The 11,143-nt window shown below is 45.4% G+C and overlaps 1 protein-coding gene across 1 annotated transcript; it reads left to right on the forward strand.

The window, feature by feature from the left end:
- The first annotated feature begins 4,052 nt into the window (after nt 1-4,052).
- On the forward strand, nt 4,053-6,427 carry LOC123443495 (peroxidase 1-like). The gene is made up of 2 exons (XM_045119879.1): nt 4,053-4,612; nt 5,459-6,427. Exons 1-2 carry the CDS (start codon nt 4,349-4,351, stop codon nt 6,206-6,208), a joined length of 1,014 nt encoding a protein of 337 aa, XP_044975814.1. The 5' UTR covers nt 4,053-4,348; the 3' UTR covers nt 6,209-6,427.
- The last annotated feature ends 4,716 nt before the right edge of the window (nt 6,428-11,143 follow it).

The following is an 11,143-nucleotide window of genomic DNA, read 5'->3' on the forward strand; positions in this document are numbered from 1 at the left end:
ACATACATTGACAAAGTTTTGAAGAAGTTCAATATGGAACAATCCAAGAAGGGGTTCTTGCCTATGTTGCAAGGTATAAAGTTGAGTAAGACTCAAGGCCGAGTAACTGTAGAAGATAGAAAAAAAGATGAGTGTCGTCCACTATGCTTCAGCCATAGGGTCTATCATGTATGCAATGTTGTGCACAAGACCGGATGTCAGCCTTGCCATAAGTATGGCAGACAGGTTTCAAAGTGATCCATGAGTGGAGCACTATGCAGCAGTCAAGAATATTCTAAAGTACATGAAAAGGACTAAGGAAATGTTTCTCGTTTATGGAGGTGACGAAGAGCTCGTCGTAAAAGGTTACATTGATTCAAGCTTGGACACTGATCCGAGTGACTCTAAGTCACAAACGGGATACGTGTTTGTTCTTAATGGGGGTGCGGTAAGCTGGTGCAGTTCCAAGCAGAATGGCGTAGCTGATTCTACATGCGAAGCGGAGTACATAGCTGCCTCACAGGCGGCTAAGGAGGGTGTGTGGATGAAGCAGTTCATGACAAATCTTGGAGTTGTGCCGAGCGCACTGGGTCCATTAAATTTGTCCTGTGACAACACTGGTGCCATTTCTCTAGCCAAGGAACCAAGGTTTCACAAGAGGACCAGACACATAAAGCGACGCTTCAATGCCATCCGCGAGTACATCAAGGAGGAGGACATAAATATTTGCAAAGTGCACACGGATCTGAATGTTGTAGACCTGCTAACTAAGCCTCTTCCATGAGCTAAACATGACCAACACCAGAACTGTATGGGTGTTAAATTTGTTACATTGTAAATCACATAGAGATGTGATACTAGATTATTGACTCTAGTGCAAGTTGGAGATTGTTGGAAATATGCCCTAGAGGCAATAATAAAATATTTATTATTATATTTCCTGTTTCAAGATAATCGTTTATTATTCGTGCCATAATTGTATTGAATGGAAACATAAATACATATGTGGATACATAGACAAAATACTGTCCCTAGCAAGCCTCTAGTTGACTGGCTCGTTGATCAAAGATGGTTAAGGTTTCCTAGCCATAGACAAGTGTTGTCACTTGATAACAGGATCACATCATTAGGAGAATGATGTGATGGACAAGACCCAAACTATAAACGTAGCATTTGATCGTATTATTTTGTTGCTATTGTTTTCTGCATGTCAAGTATACATTCCTATGACCATGAGATCACGTAACTCGCTGACAGCGGAGGGATGCCTTGTGTGTATCAAATGTCGCAACGTTACTGGGTGACTATAAAGGTGCTCTACAGGTATCTCCGAAGGTGTCCGTTGAGTTGGCATGGATCAATACTAGGATTTGTCACTCCGTGTGACGGAGAGGTATCTCGGGGCCCACTTGGTAATACAACATCACAAACAAGCCTTGCAAGCAATGTGACTAAAGAGTTAGCCACGTGATCTTGTATTATGGAACGAGTAAGGAGACTTGCCGGTTACGAGATTGAAATTGGTATGACAATACCGACGATCGAATCTCGGGCAAGTAACATACCGAAGGACAAAGGGAATGACATACGGGATTGTGTGAATCCTTGACATAGAGGTTCAACCGATAAGATCTTCGTAGAATATGTAGGATCCAATATGGACGTCCAGGTCCCGCTATTGTATATTGACCGGAGAGTGTCTGGGTCATGTCTACATAGTTCTCGAACCCGTAGGGTCTGCACACTTAAGGTTCGGTGACGTTTCAGTATAGTTGAGTTATAGGTGCTGGTGACCAAAGGTTTTTCAGAGTCCCGGAAGAGATCTTGGACGTCACGAGGAGCTCCAGAATGGTCCGGAGGTAAATATTGATATATAGGAAGTCCTGTTTTGGTCACCGGAAAAGTTCCGGGCTCATCGATAGTGTACTTGGAGTGCCGGGAGGGTGCCGGGGGACCACCGGGAGGGGTGTGATGACCCAAGAGCCTTGTGGGCTGTGAGAGGAGGTGGACCAGCCCCCGGTGGGCTTGCCGAACCCTCTCTCAAAGGCCCATGCGGCTATAAGAGGATACAAAAGGCAAACGACCTTTAAAAGGAAAGGAAGGAGGAGTCCTCCCAAAGTAGTCCACCTCCCTTGTGGGAAGGTGGAATCTTCCTAGGGTTCGGCTGACCCCTTCTCCTTGGAGTAGGGGCCAAGGCTAACTCCTCTCCTCTCCTCCTATATATACTAGAGGTTTTTGAGGGTTTTGGACACAACAATCAGCCACGTGATGCCCTCTCTCTAGATTCGTTTCTCCTCTAGTCTAGTTTAAGCAGCGCTTAGGCGAAGCCCAGTTGGAATAGCTCTACCACCATTGCCGTGACGCCGTCGCGCTGCCGGAGAACTCATCTACCTCCCCTTCCCCTCTTGTTGGATCAAGAAGGTAGAGATCATCGTCGAGCTATATGTGTCCTGAACGCGGAGGTGTCGTCCGTTCGGCGCTAGATCGGGATGGATTGTGGGACGACGATGATTTGGATCGCGTCGATGTTCCACTACATCAACCGCGTTTCTTAACGCTTCCCGCTTAGCGATCTACAAGGGTATGTGGATCCGATCTCCCCTCTCGTAGATGGTCATCACCATGATAGGTCTTCGTGCGCGTAGGAATTTTTTTGTTTCCCATGCAACGTTCTCAACAGCTACGACGCAGGTGTAACACTCGGATGTATGATTTCATACCCCTCTCGGAAGAGGTAAAGACCCATATGTTCGAGCCCAGAGGCTAGTGTTTGCTTATGGGGGTGTGAATACACGGGATGGGTACCCTTGTCGAGGAGCTCCGAGGCGGCTTATATAGAGTTCGCGTGGGTCCGAGGAATCCCATTACGAGGGTGTTTAAGGCTAATAACTATGGAAGTTACTAGTAACAACAACTCTAACTACAACGTTACACGTAACATCGGTTTTCAGTGGGCTTTATGTGAGATGTTAAGTCCCTTGGTGGTTGCAGCTCCTTCGTCGTCCACTCTCGCCCTGGTCCAAGTGTTGGTGCATGTCCGACTGGCCCGAGGACTGGCCGAGTGACTCCATACGTCCGACTGGGGCCTTAGGTGGGCCTTGGATGGCAGGTCCATGACCCTACCCCTCGTAGGTAACCCCATCATGCTCCACTACTTGTTGCTTGTATGCTCCATTGCTTGTTGCTTTAACTATGTGCACTCTTAGGAGAAATGGTATGTGATGTTCATCGAAAGGGCTCCATGTTTAGAGTCCATAAGAAGCTTACAATGAACAAGTGTGAGGATACATCATCAACAACCACAAATGTTTAAGACTAAGCATGGAGCAGGAGATTCGTATTCCAAGTTTGTGCGAAAAGCAAGCATGCAACAAAATTAAAGTAGGCAAGATGGATCATTGGTTTGGGCTCAAGAATCTCAGCATCATCGTCCAGTTCATCATCATTGCACTGTTGTGGTGTTGGTGTGATCGATGTAATCGATGTAATCGTGTGTAAGGTATAGTTGTAATGGATAAACTCATCAAATAGGGTACGAGGTTATCATAATTCTATGCTCGTATACAATCAAACAAGGTGCGTTTGTACGAGTACAAACAATATGAGCAACTAGACACATGCATAGAGACGTCGCTATAATCCGAAAAAAGGATATGCAGACAACCAATTAACACAAACATAATTTTTTTTACGTGCATATGATTAATCAGGTCCTAGTAAGATAACTATGCAAAATGACTAAAGACAATGCGAGGTCATTGTAGGTGACGAATGGCGAGCAGCACACATGCACTTGCGCCGCACCGCACCGCGCACAAAGGTGGAAATGGAATGGAACCCATCCGTCCCGTCCCGTCCCGTCCCAGTCCTGTGCGGAATCGGGGCGTGGGGCTTGGCAGTCTCCTCGATGAATATGGACACATGACCGTGCCGCGCTCCAGCTCCAGCTTCCAAACGGAGAGAGACCATAAACAAACCGCTTGCAACTAGGGAGGGGGCCGGGGGACCTACCCATTTCGCCACATCACCCCGCGCGCAAAACTGGTGCCATACTCGCGTCCGACGAGCGGGACGACCTCCTTCCTTTGTTTGTCCCTCCCCTCCCCTCCCGCGGTTGCTTTCCACAACCGCTGGCCGTGCAGGTGCAGCACAGAACACAACAGCCACTCCCGCACTCGGCTGCCGAGCCTATAAAGGGCGGTGCCCAGCCACCACCTTAATGACACTGTCATCGCCAAACACGAACAGAAACACAAACCAAAAGCATTCCTTCCTTCCCTCTCGCCCTCCCTTCTCCAGCTCTGTCTCATCACAATCTCAAGATCACTGACGCTCCCAAGAGTTAACAAGAGAGAGAGAGAGTAAGGAAATGGGGATGCAATCAGTGTGCGGAGGAGCAGGGCGGTGGCGGCGAGCAGTGGCGTGGTGGGGGGTCGTGGTCCTCGGCCATTTAGTGAGCTGCGGCCGCGCGGGGCTCCTGGACACCAACCCGGGCTTGTCCTATAACTTCTACGGGACGACGTGCCCCAGCGCGGAGGCCACCGTCCGGAGCATCACCTGGGCGCAGGTCGCCGGCAACCAGGCCCTCCCCGGCCAGCTACTCAGGCTGCACTTCCACGACTGCTTCGTCAAGGTCAGTTCCTTCCTTCCTTCCTTCCTTCGTTAACGTCGCCCTGCCCCCACTTCCGCTTCAGCTCTTCTCCCTTTCCCTGAGCCTGAGCCTGAGCGGAGTGGGTCTTTGCTTCCACTTCCGTCGGCGCCATGCCCGTGCCCAGCCGGCCGACGCGGAAAGCGCTTCTTTTCCCGGCAGCAAATTAACTGCGGATTCCATTTCTAGCTACCACATTCATGTTCGAATCAAGAGTCCTGGCTCCTCGCTCTAATTAAACTGGCATACCATACCATACAGATCGCCTTTCTCCCTCTGCCCAAGCAGATTTTACTGCGGGTTTTCTACTAATTAGCTTTTCAGCTTCTTTATCCCTGCTGTAGTGAGATGCAGAGGTCGGGGGCTTCGTTCCTTTCTTTTAAATAATAAAAAAATCCCTCCTGTAGTGAGAGTACTACGTACAAGGCAGTTTGACTGTTGATATGTACACGAGGGAGCACCTTTACGTGGTATACTACGTAAGCATTACGGCACCTTTCCGCTCGTAGCGACACACCCAAGCAAGAAAACAAGGACGAGAAATACTAGACTAGACTAGTGCAAGGGGAGCAAGGTGAATCTTGTCATAGTACAGTATTTTCCGTGCGCCGAGTCGAGTGGGCAAGGCCAATGCGTCGCCGCTCACATGCGCGCCGTGCCACCCAGCTGGTGGCGCGCGACAGCTATCAAAGCTGCCGCGCCGGTACGGCGGTAGCAGGAGCAGCTTTGGCCTCTTGCGTCGGCCCCGCGCGCGCCCGCTCACATCCAAATTTCAAACCCCAAATATGCGATCTGTGTGTGGCTGACGTTTCCTTGAATGCGATAATGCAGGGCTGCGACGCGTCCATCCTGCTGGACAACGCGCAGAGCGAGAAGACGGCGCCGCCCAACGGCTCCCTCGGCGGCTACCCGGTGATCGACGCCATCAAGGCGCAGCTCGAGAAAGCGTGCCCGGGCGTCGTCTCCTGCGCTGACATCGTCGCGCTCGCCGCCCGCGACGCCGTCTCCTACCAGTTCAAGGCCCCGCTCTGGCAGGTCGAGACCGGCCGCCGGGACGGCCCCGTCTCGCTGGCCAGCAACACCGGTGCGCTGCCCTCGCCCTCCGCTGGCTTCAACGGCCTGCTGCAGAGCTTCGCCGCCAAGGGGCTCGATGTCAACGACCTCGTCGCGCTCTCGGGCGCGCACACCATCGGCAAGGCCAGCTGCTCCAGCGTCACGCCCAGGCTGTACCAGGGCAACGCCACCAGCATCGACCCACTGCTCGACTCCACGTACGCCAAGACGCTCATGAACGCCTGCCCCAACAGTCCCACCTCGACGTCCACGGTGGACTTGGACGGCGCCACGCCCTTCAAGTTCGACGGCAGCTACTACACCAACCTGCAGAACAAGCGGGGGGTGCTCGCCTCCGACGCCGCACTCACGCAGAACGCCGCCGCCGCCACCATTGTCAACGACCTGACCAACCCCATCAAGTTCTACGCCGCCTTCTCCATGTCCATGAAGAAGATGGGCCGCGTCGACGTGCTCACCCTCAAGAACGGACAAGGGAAGATCAGGACCAAGTGCAATGTGCCGTGAGGATTCATCAAGGAGCGCCACAGATTTTCTTGGATTATTTTACTCTCTCCCTCCCCGTCTTATTTCATCGGCGCGGATCAAATATATTGTGCCCGCCATGATTAAGCTCCCAAATCTATATTGATTTGTTAAGTGCGGTGCCTGAGTATGTAAGATTATTAGTCACGACATGCGTTGCATTCCTCTTGCAATCAGCCAAAGAAGGTGGTTCGGTACTTCTCTCTGCTCTCACTTGTCAGCCATGTCCAAGTGTCGAAATATTCAGAGCAAGTGCACCTTTGTTCAGATAATGCTATACATGATCCAACGGCCATCCACGCTTCGCTTTTAAGCCCTTCTCCTTGAGGCAAAATTTCATATTCTGGCCTTTTTGCAAAAGTTGATCATCTGACTTTTTTTTATCGTCAGGGTCCATGACGGTACCAACCTACCGTAGAAATCCCTGGTGGTAGGAAATTTATCCATCTGAGCATGATGCACCGTACTGTCAAACTCCTCGACGATAGGTCGTACAACTCTATCGTCAGGATGCTCACCTCAGCGGTAGGTGTGAGTTCACTCTGTATCCGATACTTAGATATTTTTACGGTAGTGCGTGCACCCCTACCGCCAAGGACTCTGGTGATAGGAAAAGGACCAGATTCCAGTTTTTATCAAACCAGGGTATATTTTGATCAACTTTTAAAAAAGGGTCAAAACATGAAAATAGCCTCTCCTCGATAGCTACAATTGTCGTGACACTATTTACTATTTTCTATTTTACTGTTAATTTTACCGTCACCTAAAGACTCTCCAAAATAGAGGATCGTGAAAAATACAAAATTGGATTGACTTCTCTTCTTGAATCCGGGACTATATGAGTCTTCAACAATGAGCGTTTGACGCCACATGTATAACAAGGGGTGATTTGTATGGGATCTCACATCAAACAAGATAGTGAGATCAACTAAAAAGCAAAATTAAAAATTATATTTAGACACTTAAAAAAATCTGAAATTATTTAAGAACATCCAAGTAGGGCATGTCTACAACTCCAAAAAAATGAGCTCCAAACTTGTGTACATTTACAGATTTTTAAAAAGTCGAATGTGATCGACTTTGTGTGAATACTAGTTTTACACTATTCATATCTGATTTATGTTTTTTTATTAATGTAAGTCAAATTTGGTGCTGAAACTTTTTGCGTTTGTACAATAAACATTTTTTTTGAACCAAACCCGTAGAACAATCGTTCTACGGTGTATATATATTAAAATTAATAAAAGGTACAAAGAAGCAAAGTGCCAATTTAATACAAAAAAAGCTTATCATACTCCTGTTTTTGTGAAACCCGGTGATAACATGGTTCAAAGTAGGTTTTGATCAACACAGCTTAAAAGTTGTTCTTCAGATTTTTCTTTAACTCTCTGTCTAATTAGTGATAAATCACACTTGAGAGAGAATTGCCAAGACCCAAGCGAGGCAACCTGAGCTTTGAAAATTATTCCATTCCTTTGCATCCAAATACCAGGAGCCCATGATAATAATATCCATGGCAATGTTGTTGGGTAGAGTTTGGACAGCGAGCAAAACATCATCGTAGACCGAGATACCTCTATTCTTATGCCCCCAAAATTGAATTCCAACAGGTTACCGCAAAATCGCAGTCCTAGAACAGGTGCATTGCTGTTTCATTTGTGTTAGAGTGACACATAACACAATTTTATGATGGCAAATAGAATGATTTCATGTGTAGCAGATTCCTTGCATTAACTCTATCATGCAACACCAACCAGAAGAAGATTTTATATCTCATCATAGTAGCACTTTTCCAAATCTTCTTGAAGATGGAAGGAGCTAATTCTCCATTAGATAACTCTTTATACATCTTGATGGAGGAGAAATAAGAGCCCCAAATGATATATCCATTTGTCAAAGTTATCAGATAGGTTGGTTTGTTGAACAATGTCTTGCAAAACTTGATATTGCTGATGAGCCTGGGTAGATAAGGGGTTGTGGAAATGTTGCACCATATATGCATTTTGATAAAAAGTTTTGATTGTAATGTTGGCATTGCGTGCAAAGGAGAAAAGTTTCTCGGAATTTTTCCAATAGAGTACCATGACCCCAGTTATCCCACCGAAATGTGGTTGTATTTACGTCACCAATCTCAGTAGAGGCAATCCTTTTAAAATGTGGCAAGAGTTTAAGAATGCTTTTCCACCAGAAGGAGACAACTAATCTGTTTGAGATTTCTCCCTCGAGATAATAAGAGTCCCAAATAAGTGTCACCCATGGTAGATTATCATGATTTAAAAACTTATGCAAATGTTTCATGAGGAGGCACTTGTTATGGATTGCTATATTGAGGACCCCAATCCTCATTGGTCTTTTGGTTTATAAACTTTGTCCCACGACATGAGAGCAAAACCTCTATCCTCCATGCCATATTCTTCCACAAGCAATGCGTGAGGTACTTGTTAATTTGCTCAATGATTCCAGCAGGTAATTCCAGGGAGCACGTGAAGAAAGTTGCGAGGACGGTGAAAATAGATTTGATGAGAGTAAGCTTATACCCACAAGATAGCAGTGTTGAGCAACCAAAAAGTCGCCTATCAATTCTTTTGAGAAGTGGAGAGAAGTCCTCCAGTTTTGGCTTGGAAGTAGCTAGAGGAAGGCCAAGATATGTGAATGGGAAACTGTCAATACTCCATCCTAGTCTGATAGTCACTCTCTGCATCTTGTTGGCACTAGTGTTAATTGGCACCATTGCAGATTTTTGAAAGTTCACTCTTAATCCTGTAAAAATAGTGAAGTGCATCTGTAGATTCTTTAGTTGTTCCACTTGATCTTTTGAGGCACGCATAATGAGAGTAGTATCACCAGCATACTGGATCAGTGGGAAGTCAGGGCAAGGGTGATTTGGCAGAGGTTTACTGATGAGATTCTTGTTCATGGCTGCATTCAAGAAGGATTGAAGAATATCTGGTGCGAGGACAAATAATAAAGGGGAAACAGGGTCTCCTTGTTTAACACCTCTTTTACACTAGAATTGTTTCCGAGGTACTCCATTAAGTAAGAGTGGTGAAAATCCTAAGGAGAAGATCATATCCATCCACATAATCCATCTACTTCCAAATTCTTTTGCAAGTAGAATCTTCGTGATAGATTGTTGCTCAATGAGATCAAAAGCTTTCTCAAAATCCAGCTTGAGAACAATTATTTCCTGGCGAGAAGATTTGCACTGATGAATGATTTCATATGTCAAGGCTACACAATCCTAAATTGATATTGATTTGAGAAAGCCATACTGATTTGAGTGGACTAGTTGCAAAATAACTTTCTGGAGTCTATTGGCGAGCAACTTAGCAATGATATTAATATAGCAGTTGAATAGGAAGATAGGGCTAAAATCATTTGGAATAGTGGGACCATCCTTCTTGGGGATTAGAGTAATGAAAGATGAAATAATACTTTGCAAGTTTATTCTACCATGGTAGAAGTCCTCAATGAGATCATAAAATTCCGAAGCAATAAGATCCCAACAGGCTTTTACAAAATTTGTATTAAAACCATATGGTCCTCGAGCTTTATCAGAGGGTAATTCCTGCACCACTTTATCAATTTCTGCATTTGATAATGGCACTTCTAACTCTTGCAAATCCAGGCTTGATTATAGTAAATATTCGACATTTAGAGGGTTAAATATTGGAATAGAATTGCAGAGCCTTTTCTTGAAATCATTGTAAAGAATGTTTGCTTTGGAACTTTGATCTATAAATGAGTTTCACAAATCACCCTGAAGAAAATTAATAGAATTAATTCTATATTTGATAGTGGCCTTGACTTGGAAATATTTGGAGTTAGCCTCCCCAAACTTAACCCATCTGATTGTTGCTCTCTACTGCCAATAGATCTTCTACCATTCCAAAATCTTTAGAACATGTTGCTTAAGTAATTTTCCACCATTGAAGTCAATATGAGAAAGCTGCCTGAAATCTTCTATGGTGTCAAAAACAGAATCAACTCATTTGTGGCTTTGATTAAGCTGCTCAATTGTGATATATTTTTAGACCATACTTTGAGACATTTTCTTAGCCTCTTGAACTTAGCAGTAATCCACTTAACACTATCCTTAATTTGCAACTCCCGATCCCAACTGTGTTAAACAACCTCCTTGAAACCATCAATTTGCAACCGGAAATTTTCAAACTTGAATATCTTTGCTCTCGAGATATTAGTACTAATTTGAAGCAAGCATGGGGTGTGATCTGAAACAGGTTTAGCAAGGGAAGACCATTTTGTTTGGGTAGTGAGTTGTCCAAGCCTCAGAAGTAAATACTCGGTCAAGATTTTCAAGGAGAGGTGCATATTGCATATTACTCCAAGTGAAACACCTACCTTTCAGTGGAATTTCCACCAGAGCCACGGAATGAGTGACCTCATTAAATTTTAACATCTGTGAGAAATTGCCACCAGCTCTGTTTCTATTGTTGGGATATCTGATATAATTAAAGTCTCCCATAATTATCCACTTTGTGTCATCATGCATTTGGATGTGCTTGTGCCAATCAATAAAAACATCTCTGCAAGTCCCTTGGCAAGGTCCATAGATATTGGAAAGAACCCAATTATCACTTGAAAATTCGGAGGTCAACCTAATGGAAATAGAAAAATAATTGGAGAAAAGAGTTTCCCCATCAAACAAAGCACTGTTCGAGACAATCAGAAGACCCCCCACATGCCCTAATAGAAGGAAGAAAGTCAAAACAGTCCAATCTCCTGGGGTAGAAGTTCTTTATGCATCTATAATCAAATGATTCCCATTCGGTTTCTTGGAGAGAAATGATGTATGCATTGGCTTCATCAATCTTATTTCTGACAACTATCCATTTGGCATTGTTATTAATGCCCGTGACATTTCAGTTAAAAATGTTCGAGTTTCTGTTCATGATT

Source organism: Hordeum vulgare, chromosome 3H (genome assembly GCF_904849725.1).
Source record: "Hordeum vulgare subsp. vulgare chromosome 3H, MorexV3_pseudomolecules_assembly, whole genome shotgun sequence".
Taxonomy (NCBI): Eukaryota; Viridiplantae; Streptophyta; class Magnoliopsida; order Poales; family Poaceae; genus Hordeum; species Hordeum vulgare.